The sequence below is a fragment of the Natrix helvetica genome (genome assembly GCF_964273705.1).
Source record: "Natrix helvetica genome assembly, chromosome: Z".
In the NCBI taxonomy this organism is placed as follows: Eukaryota; Metazoa; Chordata; class Lepidosauria; order Squamata; family Natricidae; genus Natrix; species Natrix helvetica.
In genome coordinates, this window is record NC_138554.1 from 37,915,971 (window position 1) to 37,937,292 (window position 21,322).

Consider the following 21,322-nt stretch of genomic DNA (forward strand, 5'->3'; position numbering starts at 1 on the left):
TTGCGAATAGATCTAGCACTGGAGTCCCAGACCTGGATGACAGCTGTTTGTAGATGCACCGGTTCAGGCTCCACTCCGCAGGGTCGGTTGTTGTGGACTCAACCAGTCTGTCCAGGTGTTGTCGGTGCCCGAGATGTGTTCGGCGTGGAGAGAGATATTGGCCTCTGCCCAGATTCCTAGGTGAAAGGCAGACTCCATGAGAGATACTGTCCTCGTCCCCTCTTGGCGGTTGACATGCGCCTTGGCTGTTGTGTTGTCTATCCGAATCAACACGTGTGTGTTGTGAAGTGAGGATTAGAAATGAATGCGAGCCAGATGAATGGCCCTCAATTCTAGCCAATTTATACTGTGGAAAAGGTCGGAATCGGACCAGATACCCTGAGCCACTTGATCCTCCAGGTGAGCACCCCATCCCGTTAAGCTCGCGTCTGTCGTGACTACGAAACGTAGAGGTTCCCTGAAGAGGGATCCCCGAGAAATGGCTGGGGAAATCCACCAGTCATGGATTACCTCTGGAGTCAACCTGACTTTCACTAGGGAACAGCTGCTGTTGGTTTTCTGGAATGGCAGAAGAAATCACTGAAGGCAGTGGCTGTGAAGCCGCGCCCAAGGAACGATGGAGAAGCATGAACGATCTTCCCCAGCAGTTGAGACAGCTGTAGAAGAGGGACGAGCTATCTCCTCCGTACCTCGTTGGCCAAGTCTCTGAGGCTGATCTGGCGTTCCCGAGACAGGAAGACCTTCCCCTGGGAGGAATCAATGAGGGCTTCTAAATGTACTAGATGTGAGGTGTGGACAAGGTGACTCTTCTCCTGATTGATGGAGAATCCCACCTCCTGAAGCACCTGTAAGGTGTCCTGGGGGTCCCGAAGAGCCTAGTTATGTGACCTGGACAACAAGAGGATGTCATCCAGGCAGCACATGATCAGAATGGGTCTGGCTTGCAAGTGGGCTGCTACTATTGACAGGAGTTTGGTGAAAATCCTTCAGGCTGATGACAGCCCGAAGGGGAGGACCCAATACTGAAAGTGACAGCCCATTTGGACAAAGTGTAGGAACCGTCTGTGTTGCTTGTGAATAGGCACATGGAGGTAAGCCTCAGTGAGGTCCACAGATGTGAGGAGATCGTGTTTGCACACTCTCTCTAGGATTGACAAGAGAGAGTGCATTTTGAATCTCCTGTACCTGATGAATCGATTTAGAAATTTGAGATCGAGGATTGCTCTCCAGCCCCCCAAAGAGTTTGGCACGATAAAGAGATGAGAGTAAAAATCCCACCCCACCTGGTGTAGAGACACAGGTTGAATGGACTCGTGAGGATCCCTGGAGATAGGGCACGTGACAAAGTGGTTCGGAGGGTTGGAGAGCAAGTCCAAGAGAAGGCCGAATCTGATAGTGGACCTGACCCACATGTCATTGGTGATGTCGTCCCAACGATCCGCGAAGGTTGTCAGACGTCCCCCCGATCGGAAGATCCTCCAGACAGTCACTTCTGCATCTTATAGGGGCGGATGGTATTGCCCCTGAATGACTTTCAGGGCTGGAATCTCTGGTTGTTTCTGCCTGATATGTTGGAGAAGGAGGGGGCCTGTCTGGGAGGAGCCTGACACTGCGGACAGGAGTTGGACGAACTCCCGTCCTGGCCACGAAAGGGCTGCCTACGATAAAAGGACTGATTCCGACCCTCCTGCTTCTTAGTGGCCGGTTGCAGGACCTTCTGCTTATCCTTGGACTCTACTAGTAGAGGTTCTAAAGGAGGACCAAAGAGAAGGGAGGAAGAATAGGGAGAGGAGGCAAGCCTCCACTTGGCTCGGGCTTCCGCCTGCCACTGCTTCAGCCAAAGGAGCCGGTGGGTGGTGATAGAGGATGCTATGACTTTGGACGTGAAACGGGCGTCTAAGGAGGCATCTGAGATGTATTCTAGGGCTGCCTTCAATTTGTTAATGTCCCTGCAAACCTTAGAATCCTGGGCCGGAATTCTCCTTTGTAGTTGTCTTAGCCATAAGAGAGCAGAGCGAGCGAAAGAAGCAGAGGTAGTTGCCCTAACGGCCCAGGCAGAGACCTGATGTCCCTTGACCAGAGTTTGTTCTATTCTCTTGTCTTCAGGGCGAAGAGCTTCCTCAGGAACTGCCAAGGCTGCATTAGGAGAGGAGAGGCTAACTATAGGTAAGTCAATGGAAGGTACCTCCAGATTCTTGGTGAGTTCTGGTCCCACATTATATAGGTGCTTGTCCAAGGTATTGGGGAGGGGGCCTGTATCTGGTGATGCCCATTGGTTCTGGACCACATCTATGAAGAGTCTGGTCGATGGAATCACCTCCTTTTCCACCTTAGGCTGGATGAAGAGAGGGTAAGTGGTGTCAGTCTTGTCCGCTTCTGTTCTCTGAGGAGTCTTGGGTAAAGGGATGCCAGCGATCTTCTTGGCCTTAAAGAGAAGGGACCGAAAGATAGCAGGTTTAAAGAGACCGACAAAGGTAGGAGGGTCAGGGGGAGGCCCTCGTCTTCCGAGATATCTGAATCTCTTGCTGGACATTCCTCCTCTCCGAAAACCAATGGTTGACTGGATGTGCCAGGTAACTTATGCAATGAAGAAGCCGAGAGATCACCATCCCTGCGTCTGGAACCAGAAGAAGCAGACCTGTGTGGAGTGGAATGGTTAGAAGACATATGTTTAACGCTGCTACGCCTCGTTCAATGGCCTCAGATATGATATCACCCATGCCAGGAGAGTAAGAATGGTGGCGGGATGGGGGAGAGATGTCCTCCTGGTAAAGGGGCTCCTCATCAGGAGTGATGCTCCTACCACCCTCGGATTCATCCCCACTGCAGGCCAGATCGCCCATGCCCCTGGCTTCTTCAGGTTGCATAATGGATGCACCAGGGGAGAGATCATCCCCTGAATCAGAAGATAGGTCAGGAGGAGGACTAGGATGAACACACCTCTGGGGCTGAAACAGATGGTATTCCATGTTTTTGGTCTTGCCCCTGGCCTTTTTAAGAGGAACCTGAGTGCATTGCCATCCTCCCAAGAAGGTGGATTGGCTGTATTCCTGTGACTGGACCTGGGAGTCTTGGAAGGGGGCTCAGTGAGGACAGCCTCTAGGGCAGGCCTGCACCTATGGGTTCTGGATGGAGGGGGCTCGGTGGTGGGAGCAGGGGCCAAGGCAGGTGGAGGCACTTGTGGCTCATGGGCAGGAGAGGAAGCCATGGCTTGTACTCACGACTTGTTGTCCAAAGGAGGGAGTCAAAATGGCCACCAGAGCTTTTTTGCGCCAAAATAAAATGGCCACTGGGCTACAGAGCTTATGGGCGGGATGCCACAAGGTAGCCGAGACCGCAGAAGAAATGAGGGCGTTGATGGCCCTACAGAGAGGCTGCGGAGGTGATGGCAGCAGCAGCGGCGGTCTAGCGGTGGCGGGAGGGCTGAGTAGCAGCGGCAGCATGCAGCAGTGGCCGCAGTTTCCCACCGGCGGTGGCGTTCGGTGGCAAGGGAGAGCCAGCAGAGATGGTAGCACTGAGCGGAGCCTCCAACGGCCAGTGCTAGGCAGCGCTGCGTCCAGGAAAGCCTTTGTAAGCCGCAGGCAAGGTCGGAGGCTGAAGCCTCGAAAGAAACCCTGGCAGTCCCTCTCAGTAGCCCTGGGGCTAAGTGAGAGCCCTGGCTCCAAGAGGCGCTATCAGCAACGATCCGTCCTCCACCAGTAATTTAGAAGCCAAATTTTTCGAGGAAGGCCAATTAAAACCAATTAGAGTAGCCAATTCAGTATTTTTAAATAAATAAGTTGAGGAGAGAGCAATTAGCACAGCCAGTTCTGATCGAACTGAGTCTAAAAAAGCAGGAGGACACTCCTCAGGGGCGATGATATCACTTTGGTAGACTCCGTTCTATTGGTTACTGGCTGAGTTAACCCATGCATGACTGCCATCTCCACCAACTTTGGAGAAAAAGAAGCATGACTTGGACTTTACAATGTAGCTTGCAGTGCTATCTTACATTTAATAAGCAAAGCAAAGCAACCAGTGCATTTAAGCAGATATAATACTCAGCCCACATACATTGGGGCAGGCCCATCTTCATTCCCCTTTAGCTTTGCTCTAAGCCTCTTTTCTGATCTTTTCTTTGCTGCATACTTTCAAAGAACCAATTCAGTATTTGAACCCTAAGTTGTACTTCAGACAAACTCAAAACAGTTGTGATGCGGTGAATACAGGATTTGATCTCCTGGTTGTGATTTCCCATGTTTCGTTTTGTTTTTACTTCCAATGAACTATAGAAATATCAACCCAGAGTAGCTCTTGCCCCACAGTAGGATAAATCCATATATATTGCTTGCTCTGGAGGAACAACTAAACAGTTTAGGTCTAGGAAAAGAACAACCGTCCTCATCAGAATTGGAACATCATACAATTGTCTTGATACCAAAGAAAAACATGTAGCATAAGAATGTATTATCATTTTAGCCCTCGGATCAGCAAGGCGAGAAGTAAAATTGATGTTCATCTGTGAATTTCACTGAGATCCTTTGCAAATAATTGGCCTGATCAGCATGTGAAACTAAACCATACCGTATGTTTAGTTTTAACTTAAGTCTCATAAGCAAATGAGATATTATAATATGCAAATATGGCTATTCTTTTTCCAGGGCACCAACATACCCCAGAAGTTCCTTAGCATGAGTCCTGGAAGAAAATGTGGGATTCGTTGTGGTTTTGTAGACTATGCTTGCACCACAGATCTGGCTCTTTCTACATCTCCACTTCCCCTTTGTCTAGTCTAGGCAAATGAAAAATTTTCAGTGATGTGTGCTACACAAATGATATGGTTAGTTTATCATTAACATTAGTTTATAAGTTCTTCCACTTTGGAAAGCACAGCAGCAAACTAAACTGACCATAAGGACAAAACTATCAAATGGTACGAGAAACATGTCTGTATTCAGGAGTGGGCTTCAAAAATTTCAGCAATGAGTTCTCTGCCTGGTTGCTGGGTAGGCGTGGCCATGGTGGATGTGGCCTAGTCAGCCTTCTGCATCATGGCAGGAGGGCCATTTTCGCCTCCTCTGGGAGGGCGAAAACTACTTCCCCCAGGCTCCGGGGGCCCTTCAGAGGCTGGAAACAGGCTGTTTTCTGGAACTTCTGGGAGACCCATTCCCCCCCCCCTCCCTCCGCGAGCCTCTGCATGCACCCCGCACTTACCTCGCATCAAAAAAGGCCCATATGGAGACTCCTAAGAGAGGAGGGGTGGAAGGGGCCAGCCAGGATGGGATTTGGAGGTTCTCCGAACTGGCCAAAATGTTAGCTACGGGTTCTCCCAAACTCGGACGAACCTGTAGCAGGCCACACCTGCCTGTATTTTTAAAAGCTAAAGCTAAAAGTCCCTTTCAGAAAAAGCAGCTTTTTTTTAACCTATCATGTGTTTGAGACTATAATTTCCAAAACCTATTAAGTATGGTGGGTTTTGGGGGGGGGGGGGGGGGCGGCTGTAGTTCAATTCATCTGGAGAGTCTCAGTTCAGAAAAAGGCATAACAGCTGCTTTACAAAGTAAACGAACTTATGACCATCCGTTTAGCAACCATTCAAAATTGCACCATTGCTAAAAATAGTCTTGGTTCTCATGCTTATGACTGGTCTCACACACTTATGGCCACTGCAGCATCCCCATAGTGATGTGATCAAAATTCAAATGATTGACAACAGGTATGCATTTAATGATGGTTCATGTGATCGCTATTTGTGACCTTCTCAGCTGGTTTCCAACTAGCACAGGCTGTGGGGAAAACTGAATTTGCTTAACCATTGGATGATAATAACCACTTAACAACCACAGTGATTTGTTTAAAGCCACAGCAAAAGGAGGTTGTAAAATTGGGTGTGACTCATTTAACAGCCATCTTGCTTAGCAACAGAAGTTCTAGTGGTTGTAAGTTCAAGACTACCTGTATAATAAATCTTGTTCTTGGTCTGACTCCCACTAACTAATTCAGACAGAGGAAGCTTTCATTCTCTAACAGGCATATTTCCTATCCTCCCTATATTTTGATCTCACTCACTGGTTTGATTTCCTCCCGGATGAGTTTGCGTCGGTACAGCAGCATGGCATAAACTAGATTCCCAGCACGAGCAGATTGGACTGGAGTAGGTGTGACATAAAGGAAATCCTGCAAAATGAGTGCAGAAGAAATGAAAACATGGGGAGAAGTTTCGGTCAGAAATGCTGGAAGAAAAAATGTCCTGTTCAAGTGTTGATATTCTTCTTTAGTGTTGGTAACTCACCATGGCATAATAGTTGCTATTTACCATCAGGGGGCTCCTCCCACGGAGATACACATACTCTTCCCACCAATCACTTACCTGGCAAGAGATGGAAGGAGGGTGGAAAAGAAGAAATTAAAAAGACAGCAGCACATGCATATTCTCAGTGTACTACACTGTTCTTCCCAAAGAGCTCCTCCTCCCCTTTAAAAGGCCCACTCACATAGTTGGGCGCCCACCAAGATTTCAGTGTGAGATACCACTGCAGATGTGGTCCAAGGGTCCGTTCAAAGTCACGGACAAGACCTGTCATTCGAAAGAACTCTGCATCATTCATCAGCGGTCGTATGGATTCCAGGTACTAAGGGAGAAAGAAAAATGTGGAATTACATCTTGGCAACTGCAGAGTTCATTCTTTTACCCAAAAGCCTTCCTCATTCCAAACTCAAGATGACATTTGTCCCGATTCATTCTCCTACAAGAACACTTTAAACCAAAGGCCTTGTAGATGCGGGGGTATCATCTTTGTAGATGCATGAAAAAGAAGTTCAAGAGTCTCAGAAATACAGGGATATCAGTTCAGACTTCACTAGTTTTCTTTTTTTGTATCTAGTGATTGTCTCAATTTCAGGCAGTTTAAGCCATAGAGATGGAAATCAAGCAGTTTCTAAGATAACGAAAGGAGAAGAAAACCATCTGTTTCCTAACATGAAAAGATGAATCATAAATTAATATTTTCACATCTGTAAAGATTTTTTTTTGCACTGGACAAGAATAGCATGGAGGGGTAGGGAAATTAAATGCAGCAACATAAAAGTAGACAGAGTGAAACCACATCTTCCAAAACAAGGTGAGATAAACACAGCCACCAAAAGGGAGTAAAAAAAAAGGAAAAGTTCAAATTCTTTATCGGGTTAAAGCCTTTCCAAGGTCACTCTAAGCTTTCCCCTTTAAAAAAAAGATTTAGTTTATTCTTTCAAAATACTTCCGCAGCTGGTGATAGTTTCCAAGAAACAGCTGTGTTCCTCTCACTATCATATCTAACTAAAAAGCCTTGAAGAGTTTTTCTCCAAACATTCATGCAAGAATAAAAACATTGTTCCAAAACCACTAAGTGGCAGTGATACTTGTTTCAATCTCAACCCTTGTTACAATGTTACACTCTGCCTTTAACTTTCTCTAAGAAGAACAGAAATAATTAACAAAAAGGGTTGGGGGGGGGGGAATTCTAGGTCAATTCCAACTTAATTGTAACAATAATTCCAAAAAGAAAAAAGTCCAACAGAATAAGTAAGAAGAAAAGCACAAAGGGCTAGCCCAAGACCAAATCAAATTGCTTCAAATTGTTTCTTGAATTCCAGTCAGGCTTCCGGCATTAAAAAGGAGGGGAAAAAAGGAAACCTTCAATTAACTATTTCTTAAATCCGCTGCTTATTTTCTTATTAATCTTTCTTTCTTTAAGTAAAATCTCCAGGTTTTAGGGTATTCTCTCTCCAAAGAAAAAAAAATTAAAACTCTCACCAAATCGACATGCTTCTCTCCAGCGCTTACGTTCGGGTAGTCAGTAGTTTCAGCAGCCACGAGACTGACTCTTAGAAGCTGGCAAAAGAGGCTTTTTCCCGGGTCACCAGAGACTTTGCGGGTCTCTGGGATCGACAGAATATACCTCTACCTATCACCGTCTCTGCAGGATGGTTTAGGTCCAAATGGACCGTCCAAACGACCAGAATTCAGCGGCGATCCTGGGACTCCAGGAAAGTCTGACCATTCTACCGCAATGTCATGTCCCCTTCCTGAGATGCTATGATCTTGTAGTCCCCAAAATTTGGAGAGCTCAGCTAGAAAAAGCTATCAATCAAAAGTCTATCAGAACATGAAACATTCAAGGCATCCTTCCCAGCTCACCAGCATCTGAGATCACCCTGGTATTATATGTTTTTGTTGATATCCCATTGTAGCCTCAAGATGCCCTGCATGTAAAACTCTCATTTAATTACTATAGATAGCAAGAGAAAGAGGACTTAGACTTATATACAGTTTCACAGTGCTTTACAGCCCTTTCTAAGCAGTTTACAGAATCATCATGTTGTCCCCAACAATCTGGGTCCTTATTTTACCAACCTTGGAAGGATGGAAGACTGAATCAACCTTGAGCTGGTGAGACTTGAACTGCCAAACTGCTGGCAGCCAACAGTCAGAGGAAGTAATCTGCAGTACTGCATTCTAACCACTCTGCCACCATGGCTCTTATGCAATAACAGTTTAAAAAATCCATTTTTTAAAGATTTCAGCTTTGCCTTTCCCAAGGACATTCCATTCCTTGTGTTCTCCTTCATTCTTTCTTCCCTTATTTATTGATTTTGTATATGGCATTCTTTCTTCACTTTGCCCATTTCTACTCTACAAACAGTTTTCTATTATTCCTTCTTCAGCTGTTTTTGGAGTTAGGCAGTATTTCTTTTTTTAAAAAAAGATTATCGTTTTATCTTAATGCAAATTTTAGGGCTTCAGATACTAATTTTTATCTCTTACGATTATGATATGGTTAATCCTCCCATGTCAAAATAGAAAATGCTTTCTCTTCCTAAGAGAGTTTAAGACCACTGTTAAGCGCATTTGACAATGTTAGATTATAAATTACCTCATATCATAGAAAGAAGAATTCTATGTTAAAGTTTTTGTTAATTTATGAAATCTATCTACAGAGGTTTACTGTTGTAACTATGCATAAATGCTGTCTAATTAACTCAATGAATGAATAACTCAAATGTCTTATCTTAAGTGAGTGCAAATGAATCACTCCCACTGCAAATAAGCAATGGGAAAACCTGATTCTCAGATTAGGCCCCTTTTTACACCTCTTCCTTTGTCTCTAGTTAGAACTTTTCTTGCCAATAATCAGCAGAATCCCACATTAGGAACCTATAATCAGAGCTAGGCAATGAACACCATCTGAAATAATTACTAAAAAAGAGTTCACAGGGTATGCCAAATGTCAGGACCAAAAATTAGTACCAGAAATGTCAGGCATGCTAAAATAATGAGATGCCTACTGTGATGCAAAGCTTTTGATTTTCCTCCCTTTCCATAAGCTCCAAAGACCAGTGTGGGGAGGTGGAATCAGTCAACAGGGAATATTCTTTAAGAACATCTTTAAGAAGATGTTGGATAGCTATTTGTCTGAAATGGTATAGGGTTTCCTGCCTAGGCAGGGGGTTGGACTAGAAGACCTCCAAGGTCCCTTCCAACTCTACTATTGTATTGTATTGTATTATGGGTCCTGCTGCAATGGGCAATAGTTTCTAGCACTTCTGGAGAGAGGAAAGGGAGTTACAGATGGTTCTTGAGATACGTCCATAATGAAGCCTGTATATTACAGTCATATGTTGCAAAGGTTGTAAAACCGGTCAGTCACATGACTGAATCAATTTTATTATTATTGCAGTGGTCATTAAAAACACTGCAATCAGTAAGTAAATCAGTGACTGCTCTGGATGCAGTTTTGCATCCAGAGCAATCACTGATTTACTTACTGATTACTGAAAACTGGAATTCCAGGGCTACCTGTATTAGTGATCATTAGGATCAGCAGCCAGGGATGGGGAGAATGTGTGATCTTTTTCCTTCCCTGCTTTAGTTCAAAGGAACATCTATCATGGTTAGTTTGCACAAATAGTTATTTCTATCAAGTAGCAGACTTTCAAAGCATCAGCCAATGCATGGTGGAATTATCCTAACTATAACATCACAATCTACGGTTGGAATACAAGGGATGGAGGCAAATGTAGGCCTCTGTCTTTCCTGTTTCAATTTCTCCTATGAACACCACTACTTCAAAGATGCGTTCCTTCACTTTCAGACCAAAGTGTCCAAGAAATAATGCAATCTTTGAATGCCCACTTGTAAGTAAGAAGCATATGGACAAAAGCTGCAAACTCACCTTCCGCATTGTATCCTTAATAGCTGGAACAGGCAGACGAGGCAGTGAGGCCTGATAGCTATACAACATGGGTTTACGACCAGAGAAGATTTTCACCAAAGCCTATGAGGTGAGGGGATAAAGGGAGAAGTGAGCAAGACCCCCATATTTCAACATGTTCATTTTTTTCCCTCCAGCATTTTTCTTTGGCCTAATTCACAATAAAGTGGCCTGTTTTATATTGGAATAGGACATGGTGAATCCTGCTATAAGACAGAGTGAGATATTTGCTTCAGGTAGCAGATACTAGTAAAAATATTGGGTGGGCAGAGCTATCTATGCTTAGTAGCCTATCCTACATCCTCCTACACCCTTCAATAAATTATGCTGAAGCACGATTCAACTGCCAGTCCAATTATTTTTATTATGAAAAAAAGGGAAAGCAGAAAGTCCATTTTGTTTTTTTTTTATTAGAATACAAATTACTAAGGTTGCTCTGACACTGGATTAACTACAAACTTCAGCCACCGAGGTTCGTTATTGACAGCATAGAAGTTTAGTCTAAAGGTTATATATAACAAGGGTTATGCAGTTTTTTTGGATATAAAGTGGAAAAGGTTCCTCAGCAGGAATATGGCTTTCACCTCCTTAATGAAATTGCACCTTTTTCTGGAATCATGTGGTAGGTCTGTGTCCCCCCCCCCCCCCCCCAGGAGAAATGATGCCAACTGGGTGTAGTGAGACCATTGTACTCTGGATGGAACTTTCTTCTTTTCTGACAGTTTACTACATATCTGGAAGCTGGTTTTCACATCTTCTCCAAATCTTAATCTGATCTTCATAGGCATAATCACTCCTTCTTCTAAATGCCTTTGTGGGAATTACAGACACACCTGCTGCTCTGTCTTAATGTGTACCTATGCTCCTCAGTTTGGCTTCTTCTCAACTGATATGGCCCAATATTTCACCTCATTTTTCTCCAGCAGCCTTCTCCGAATGTGTACCTCTCAGATGTGCTGAATGGAAATCTTATCATCCCATACAGCCAGACCATGAGAATTCTGATAAAACAACAAATCTAAAAGGCACTGGATTGGGTAAAGCTGCTCCGTGGTGTTTTTCACCATAAACCATCATTAACTTTTTAGTTAAACCTGTTCATCTTCTCTTTGATCCTGAACATAGCTATTGTAAGTAGTTCAGGGACGTATCCCTCTGTAGGTGAATTGTATACTGCCTAGATGGTATGGTACTGAGAAAGTTAGGGAGAACCTACTCATTAGATGACTTTAAGTTCCTCCTTCTTTCTCTCTTATCCTATTTATAAAAATAATATTGCAGAACTATTCCCTGACATCCCGGAGTAGTATTCCGGAACAGTGGCTTTTTTTTTTTGTTAATTGCAATGTTTCTTTTCTTCAGGCATTTGGTAGCAACATCTGATTAAATGTGACTGAGCTCAAAAGCTAAAGTTAGTATTTGGATGAGAAACTTTCAGGGAATAGCTAGGTTGCAAGTTAGACTGGGAAGATAAATAGCATCCCAGAAAAAAATTAGTGGCACCATGAACTTTTGCCAATAAAACTGAATATATGCACATAAAGTTACCTGAAATCAAGCTTGACTTGAAAAAGGGTTTTGCCTTTTATAATAATGTGCCCAACTTTTAAAGCCAGTCTGAAATCTTTGCCCTCATAACTGTAAACGAATAAATAAGGTAATCTGTGCTATAGAGGAGAGGAAAGACATACTTGCAATAAATGCATTCAACATTTATAGTTTCTCCTCTGATAGCCTTGCTCATATGGTGCTCAGCAGATGTGTTGAAAACTCCCAGATTTTTAGCTAGAAAAATCTATCTGCTCGGTGCTCTAAGCCTGCTTCAACTCCACCCAAGGTTATGGTAACCAAAACCCAGGACATTGTGTATGCTGAGTCCACCAACAGGTGGCCCCATGTCCAACTTGCATTCTAACTTGTCCTGTAAGTACATACCAACCAGATCTTTGTGATGTTGGATATCCGACCATGCTCCTCATATATCCATCCATGATAGCATAGCAGCATCTTAAGAATGCTACGCATGGTCATAATGAGAGCCAGCCACAGTCCTGTGGAAAAGGCCAGGACACTGAGGACATTCAGGCCCTGATCTGACAGATAATTGCTGGAGAAAAAGAGGAGGATGGCAGAAAGACAAAGTCAACATTTCAAGAAAACTAACCTGTATTTGTAGATTGCAAGTTAACTTAAAGACTGTTAAGGATTGGGGGGGGGGGGGAATGAATGATCTGATGTTAGCTCACATTTGCTACATCCAAAATAACTAATAGTGTTAGTCATTTCCCTTCAGATTTCTGAAATACCTGTGCCCACACTATGGAGAAATGCAAATGGTCAGTGGTTGTGTTCACACAATACATTTAACCAAGGTAGTTAAAAATCAAGTCGCTGCCTTTATACAATTATCAGTTTTAACTTCTTTATAGCTTTAGTATGTTGTAGTAATTCAGCTGTTTGGTTTACATTTCAATTAACTGTACAATCTCTGAAAAAGTTTTAATATAATAAGCATGTCTCTGTACAGAAAATATTAAGCTATTGGTCTCACTCAATATAAGAGCTTTCTATGCCAGGATAGACATTTTGGTAGGCTGAGAGTAACTTTTTATTCTTCTGCTTTGCTTTGCAATATTGTTTGCCTTGCTAATAGGAAAAAGATAACTGGAGTGATGAAACACAGTATTATCCCCATAATGCAGGATAATAAAGCATTAATGCAGACAGGAATCAGGAAACATATTGGATTTCTGTATTCCCCACAAGGCTAACTCTTTACCCAATTACAGAAACTGTCTGCTGCTAGAGCCAAAATTAAGGCACTATAACAGTTTGTACCTGGCTAGGTTAAGGATGCTATCTGAACTCAATCATTAGTTCTGACCGGATCTTAGCTTCTTCCACTCTGACAAAATTAACAGTTTCTAGTTCATCATGAAGACTTGTCTCCTTTTCTCCCCTAATTACCTGACTGGCAGATGTTCCTTTATTTTGTCAATCATGCCCATGGAGGGGTCAAGACGAGAGAACTGGGTTACTAGGATAGCTGTAACCATGAAAAACCAACTGGAGGGGCTGGCGGGATACACACCTGTCACAAAACCATTCTGTTTGGAGGCAATATAAGGAAATGGAGGTGAGAGGTAGGAAAACAAAGAACTTGAGAGTTTTGATTTTCTGCTACGTTGGCACTCTAACCTGTTTCTGAAGGAATAAAATCCTTTTCTTGGAACTATGACTCACAGGTTGAACTTTTGCCTACATTAGTAAATTATCCTCTGACTTCCTTTCCTCCTAGGTGAATGTCCTTTTTTTTTGCAGAAGCAGCAAGAACGTCTATATATTAAATATTTACATAATTTACATTATTTCAATATATTTCAACACATTTAAATAATTCCAGCATTAAAAGCCAATCTACTGGCACTTACATTTTTTCTTAAAGGATAATTTTTACTTGAATATTAGTGATCTTTGTTGAGAGCCAGTCTGTGTAGTGGTTATGGTCTTACACTAGCAGAAGGAAACCCAGGCTCAAGTTTTCCCTTAGACAAGAAAGCCAATTGCTTTCTTTCAGTGAGGCCCATCATTTCCTCTCAGCCCTAATCAGCATCAGGCTCTGGAACAAGCCAGCTGCAAAATAGCACTTCAATCCTTACTATTAAAATATTAGATATGACAACTTTGGTGTCAGCAAGAATCAACAAGACCCAACTTTCATTTTGACTACATACCCTTAATACAGGTAGCCCTTGACTTACGACCATAATTCAGCCCAAAATTCCTGTTGCTAAGTGAGACATTTGTTGAAATGTGGCAAGAAAGATCACGATCACATTTGTTAAGTGAGTCACTGCAGTTGTTAAGTTAGTAACACAGTTCTTAAGTGAATCTGGCTTCCTTGGTGACTTTGCTTGTCAGAAGGTTGCAAAAGGTGATCATACGACCACGGGACACTGCAACTGTCAAAAAATGTGAGTCAATTGCCAAGCATCTGAATTTTGATCACCCAGCCATGTAGATGTTGTAACTGTGTTGTAACTGTGAAAAATGGCCATAAGTCACTTTTTTCAGTGTCGTTGTAACTTTGAATGGTCATTAAATGAATTGTTGTAAGTCAAGGACTACCTGTACACAGAACTCTGTTCCCTTCCGAGAGTCCCCAATTAAGATTTCACAGCCAGATTTTCAAGTAGCATTTGAGTTGTATTTTTAACATTATGACTGCCCCCTGCATTACCCGTAGTTGGTTGAATTTCTTTTTCCAGGAACGCAGGCCTGAAAGGTAAATCTCCTTGATAGCTGCATGGCTCAACTGAAGGTCAATACCCTCTGGAGAGACAGTGAACTGAAATGCCACAGCCTGGTGAGCTTCTGCCATCGTGGGAGGATATTAACTTGTTGGCTAAGCAGTTAAAAGGAACAGAGAGAAAACAAGTGACATAATTAGCCTTCATTAATACATTCCAGGTGTGATGAAAATACGTCTACCATTGCTCAGTCACTGATGGGTTATCAGATCTACAAAACCTTTAGGCAACCCCTGGATGGTGCAAAGATTATTTTCTGTATCTCATCATTGATATATAGTAGCCAACAAGATTTTTTTCCAGACAAAATTAAGCAACTCTGAACAAGGCTGATACAAACCCACCCCTAATATTCCTCCAAATTTGTTTCCAAATATATATTTATTTGCAGAATTTATAACTCAGCTTTCACCATTAGCCAATGATGATGATGATGATGATGATGATGATGATAATAATAATAATAATAATAATATTAATATTAATAATGCAATGCAAAGAAGGCATGCAGTATCTTCCAAAGAAAAATAAAACGACCAGTTAAAATTACCAATTTTCAACCGATTAGAAATTATAATGGACTAATGAGAAGAAAAGGGAACACCCTAAAAAAGAACATTTAAAATCTGAAAGAAAGGAGATGAATAAAAACATAGTTGTTTCCATTTTATCTGATAAAAGAACCATTAGACCATCAGTTAAACAATATGTAACCGATATGTCTACCATAGAAAGTGTCCTCACATATTGTGTTACAGTATGGTATGCTGGTTTAACAGTTGCGGACAGGAAGGCACTACAGAGAGTGATCAATTCGGCAGAAGAAACCATTGGTTGCCCTCTGACACCACTAGATGACATCTTGCTGTTTTAGCAGAGTAAGGAAGATACTCAGAGATGATTCACACCCTGGTCAGTGTCTCTTTGCACTTCTACCATCGGGCAGAAGACCTCAAAATACAGCCAGCCGAACAAACAGGTTTAAAGATAGTTTCCATCCTTGGGCTGTCAGACTTTTAAATACAACCACAATCACTCCATGCACACGCTAGTTTTCTTTTTCTTTCTTTTTTCGTTTCTGCTATAATTTTGCACCAGTGAGGTCAAAACCAATTTCGTTGTATTTATCTTGTTCAATGACAATAAAGATTATACTTATGTAAGGAAAAAGCTCATGCACCCACAAAGACCCTCTTTCCACCAAATCAAATTCACTAATAAAGAAGGTCAATAGTTCTGCGTATGGTTCCCAAAATTTTGTCTCCTAATCTTCTTTCTACTTTTCTTCCTGGCATTAACTAATCAAACTCTACGGGCATCTCATTTGCTTATTCATAGCTGTTTAAGGACTCAATATGCCTTCCCCCATGGGTAATCAATAGAAAATAGATAGGGTCCACACTGAACAGAAGATGCTGTGACCTTGCCACCAATGACACAATAAAGCACCCACAGCCACTATACTATAGTAGGTGTTTAATAAGAATATGCTACCATTCAGAGGTCCTTTGGAGTGGGTATGGACCCATTACACCTCTTAGTACCTCCTTAAATAAGCTGCTTGTGGGAATAGTTAATGATGAAAAATAAAATAACGCTAATCTTTCCTATCTCAAAAACTGTTAGGAAAAAGATCCATACCTACAAAATTGATCTACTATGTACAGCATAAGAAGTAATCCCTAAGTATATGGGTTATTCCAACAGATGCCAGTTTTCATTGAGAGAGTAAAAATTCCAAAGAGAACCCTGGGTTTTCTGCATACTATTTTTCTACTTACATCCTGCCAGTTGCAAATTTGGCTGCTATGGCAACCTTTTTCTATGCCAAGAAATTAAAAGGGAATAGCAAGTAAAAAGAGGAGCAATAACACAGTATAATAATTCAAAGATACAATTAGTTTGAATAGTTTTAACTTGGTCTTTGCTTGCAGCTTCAGTAATTCTCTCCTTTGTTCACGAAAAGACCCCATTCAGTTCTATCTAAGCTCAGTTGTACAACTAGACACTACCGAAAGGGAGTCAATAAATAAAACGTAAAACCTTGGTTACCACCTGCCATTCAACCTCATTATCTTATACAAAGAAAATCTAGGAATATCAGTTCTCAAAGCTACTATTGGTACTATTATCAGAAATTCTCTGGAAATAAGTTGAAGTCATAAGATAGGCGCCACCCAGCTTACTTCACCAGCTGTACATAGTCTGTTTTTCTATCCCCTGAAAGGAGTGCCACTTTGTTTACCTAATACAGCTGAGAGTGCCCATGATGTCAGCACTATGCCAACATGAGGTCACAATATAATGTCTGGAAAGTTTGAAAGAAGAGATGGAAAGGATCAAATAAGGTTACTTATTTGACACAATTCATGACAAGTGAAAATTTAGGGGACACTCCCAACCAATAGCAATCTCATTTCCATTACATAACTTGGACTACAACTGCCGTATTCCCTAGTTATCCCACTCTTTCAATAAGCTGCAGATTAGAAATGACAGATTTCATTCAATGTATCAAACAAATACTGTGGAATGCTGACAGCATCTTGGAGTCCTGTTTAGTCATCATTCAAACCACCCAGTTGCCACATACTGTAGCTCTATAGACCAGAATGAGAACAGATTACAGTGAGGAGGGAGCATAATACTCTGTTGTTTTATTAGATGTTTTTTTCTATTATAACAGGCAAAGTATTAATTTAGATTTATTTTTTGCTTTCTGTTGTGAAGTGGACAAAACATTTCCCAATTTTCCACCCCTTTCTCATTTTTTCCCACCATTTTGATCAATGACATTCCTGAGATGCATCAAAAGAAATCTTAAAGATCCTCCAATCCCTTCAGCAGATCCCCCACTGGGATCTGCTGGAGGGATTTCACATGCAACGGCACCTTATCTCAGATGAAGAATTGCGAGGCAAACCCTGAAGAATTTCCTCACTTAATTAAAGATATTCACACACCAACTACCATTATGCACCCCTTCAGAGAATTGCAGCATTTTTGCTGCTATCTTTTGTGGCTGTTTTGAGATATCCTAGATAATGAATATAATTTTATATAATAGGTCAGAATTGTTATTCCCATATATACAAGTTAAGTGAAGGGTTGCTGAGAAATAGTGCGTTGCCTAAAGTCACCTAAACACATTTATCAAAAACTGAGATTTAAATCAAGGATTTCTTAAAGGTGGAAAGTATTTGATGATCAAAGGTTGCATACTGAGATTTCAACAGGTCTTCTTACTTCACAGTTTGGAGTAAACAAACTACATATTTTACCTTACCTGCTTGTAACGCTATTTTTGTACGTACCATACTTTAATCCTTTGCTTCATCACTTCCAGCTTTGGATTTCTCTATAAACCCACTACATGTCATTTAAAAAAAAATACAGAAAACTCTCATTTTGGTTGTTGTCTAGTGATTATCCAGATCACAAGTATGGTAGCCCAATGTATGATAATTTATTCTCTGTTTAAAAATAATAGCAAGCTAGCAAAAATTATTGCAGTGAATAAAGCAAATTATTTCAATCATGTTGTTGGAAGGACTTTCATTTCAATGCTAACACAACAGTAGTAACAAGGAATTAAAATTCTATGTGAAAAAAAACAATTTAGTGTAAATGATTTAGTACACTGAACTGGTGTGTCAGGAACCTTGGTTTCCAATTCCTTCCTATTCTTTTTCAATTTTATTCCATTTTGAACTCTTAGTTGGAATCCAATAGCTTTCTACCATCGGACTCTATTAAACAAAAGGTTTCTGTAGTTTGTGGACCGAAAAGAAGAACAGCTGTGCTATTATTGCTATATTCACATAGCTTACTAAACTCTAAACCTGGCTTATAAAATAAGACCCTTATAGGGTTCACATAACACGCTACATCCAAACAACTAATATTATGATGTACTATGTGACATATCCTGTTTTATTAAGACAATGTTCAGATTCCCATAAAACACAACGTACTCAATTCTATTTTATTCTAATCAGTAGATTGAATGAACCAGTGATAATGTGGTGAGAGGAAATTATTAGAATCTGAGAAAAAGTTAAGAATGGCATATAAGCTTCATAGGAGCAGTTGAGTTCAGTTGAGCATATTAATTTGGGGATAGAAAAATTCAGTCTTCCCAAGATTTGCAATCTTCCGTCCATCTGTTGGATTGCAAAATAGATTATAAAGGTCATGAGAGATATAAGCCTTGGAGAAAATACCTAGATAAATCAGGATCACATTATCTACAAGAAATACTGATATGAAACAACTATTAACCTGCCTTCTCTGGGAATAAGGTTTGAGGTGGCTCAGGAATTCATGGCTACCGTAAGAGCCATGGGCTTATCCCAGGTCATCCAGAGCCTGAAATGAGCAGTGGTCACAAACTGGATCTGATGTTCCTATTAAAGCAGTGCTATGTGAAATTGGGAGAGCTTTTATGTGCTCCTTGTCCTGATCAGATCATGCCCTCATTACATGGGATTCACTAGCACTATCTACTGCAGGGAGATTAGACCCTTTAGATTTCTCCATCCCGATGATCAACAGATTTCAGAGGGAGCTGGAGTCCTGCTGGTGTGCAGCGCAGTCCATATGAAACCCTGGAATACGAAAGTGACTGAACCTTTAGGTCCAATCATACTTATGCAGCTTCTCCCGTTATAGATTCTGGCACTCCTTGTGGTTCATGGAGGAGTTAAGGGAATTGAAATGAGAGAAGAGACATCTAGAACATGGCTGGCACTCTACGGGGGATGAATTAAACAGGATATGGGTTAGAGCTGCTATTAAGGCCTAATTTATGGCAGTAAGGGTGCCAAAGCATCAGAACTTCCCCACAATTATTGAGTCTGCAAATAGTGACTTGGGGTGGGATGTCCTGTGAATGAGTTGTAACTGGGGTAAATTTGAGTGAAGGGGGGTGTTCTACTACGTCTTAAGGGGGCCTTAGTTCACCTCCTCCTCAAGGAGCCATCACTCAACCCCTTTATATTGGACAGTTTTTGTCCAGAATCTAACTTTCCCTTTTTTGGAAAGTTGAAGATGATTGTGCAACAGCTTCAGACAACCTTAGATGAGCAGATCTGAAAACTTTTCAGCCAGGATTCAGACATGGGTATAGAATGAAAATGGCATTAGTCACATTTTTGGATGAACTCTGGTGGTGGGTAAGATAGAAGTTGTGCATCCATTGCCCTAATTGACCTCTTGACAGCTTTCAATACCCTCAACCATAGTATCCTTCTGGATCAGCTCAGAGGATTGAGGGTAGGTAGCATGGGGCTAGACTGGTTGACTTCTTTTCTCCAGAGTCAATTCTAATCAGTAGCTAATCAGATGAGGAGGGATGATCTTGCCCTTGTTCCCTTTTATGCAAGGTGATGCAAGGGTCAGTGCTTTTAGATGTTACTATTCAACATCTACATGAAGCCACTGGGCGAGCTCATCTGTCACTCATGGAATTGAGTCCTTGCACTGTTTAGGAGTAGATAGCAGTTGCAGCTAGGACAACCTTTGCTCAACTTTGTTTTGTTCCTGTGCTCACTGTCATTCATGACCTAATCACCTCCCGGTTGGATTGTGTAATGAGCTTTACATGGGTCTGCCCATAAAAAGTATTTTGAAGTTTCAGCTGGTGCAGAATGCAGCAACAGGAACACTTATATATATATATATATTTCTAGATAGTGTGTCATCTCTCTTCTCTGGGAGCTACATTGGTTACCATTCTGTTTCTGAATCCAATTCAAGGTGCTGATTTTGGCTTTTAAAGCCCTGTATGGCATGGGGCTAAACTATTTGAGAGGCTGTATCTCCCTTATTACATCTGTGCATTCCTCCAGATCCTGTGCTGGGACATTCTGCAGGTCCCATCGGCTAGTTTACTTTACTTTATTGTCATTGCAAATGGTACAACGAAATTAAATGCCCTCTTCAGTGTACATTATAACTATACAAATAAAAACATTAGAGAGGAAGTTTCATTTCAACTTTAGGTGGTGGGTCTTTTCAGCTGGGTCCCTGCTTTATGGATCATTCTTCTCCCTCCAAAGTGAAGCTGACTTCATCCCTTTTAACTTTCCAGAAGACCCTCAACATTTTCTTACATCAACAGCCCCCATGGGACTGGTGATGCATTCAGATAGCTCCAGTGTAATTGACATCTGCTCTTTGCTCAATATTTTTTAGTTTAGTGCTTTTTATAATTTTAAAACTTTTAATAATGATATTACTTGTGTCAGGGTTCTGACCAGTGCCCTTACACTATCAAGAGTCTCAAGCCACCCGGCAACTTGTTTGTAAGTATTGTTTTTGTCTTTCTTGCTCATCTCTCAGAGTAGCCTATTTGTGAAATATGCAGCCATATAATTATGGCGAATGAAAAAACAAATAAATAAACAAACAATTTCTTCCTCAAGCAACAGGGTGTGCATCAAACTGTTTTGGCTAAAGTCCAAGTAGGCAAAAGTTGATGCTCTCTGCCTTAGATTGGTTACCTGTTGAAAAGAGTCCTGGGGAATTTCGTCATGCTCAAATGTTTAGCTTCACAAGTTATAGCCGTATTCCTATTTTTGGGATTCTAAAAAGATAGGGAGAGGGCCGAAAGATTCCTGCATGCTCTCTTCCCACAAAATAATATTCCTGCATTTCATGCCTACAGCGAGAATCCATGGCAGATCAGTCTTTCTGTTTTTTCTCAGAAGTTGCTCAGGATATTTGAAGGAGAATCAAGCTTAGTTTATTCATTCTGCAAAGCCATGATTTGCTTACCTAAAT

The 21,322-nt window shown here is 41.5% G+C and overlaps 1 protein-coding gene across 2 annotated transcripts in view; it reads right to left on the minus strand.

Annotated features, from left to right (window-relative positions):
- CPT1C (carnitine palmitoyltransferase 1C) overlaps positions 1–21,322 on the minus strand; it is a 45,339-nt gene that overhangs the window by 14,788 nt on the left and 9,229 nt on the right. Inside the window, exons 4-10 of one of the 2 annotated variants that reach the window (XM_081971587.1) lie at positions 14,470–14,634; positions 13,197–13,336; positions 12,165–12,336; positions 10,191–10,292; positions 6,474–6,611; positions 6,272–6,349; positions 6,049–6,156 (exon numbers count right to left, since the gene is read on the minus strand). In XM_081971587.1, coding sequence (XP_081827713.1) covers positions 6,049–6,156; positions 6,272–6,349; positions 6,474–6,611; positions 10,191–10,292; positions 12,165–12,336; positions 13,197–13,336; positions 14,470–14,610 — 879 coding nt within the window. In that variant the 5' untranslated portion in view covers positions 14,611–14,634. The remainder of the gene's footprint in view (positions 1–6,048; positions 6,157–6,271; positions 6,350–6,473; positions 6,612–10,190; positions 10,293–12,164; positions 12,337–13,196; positions 13,337–14,469; positions 14,635–21,322) is intronic. The other variant, XM_081971588.1, reaches the window with a different exon arrangement.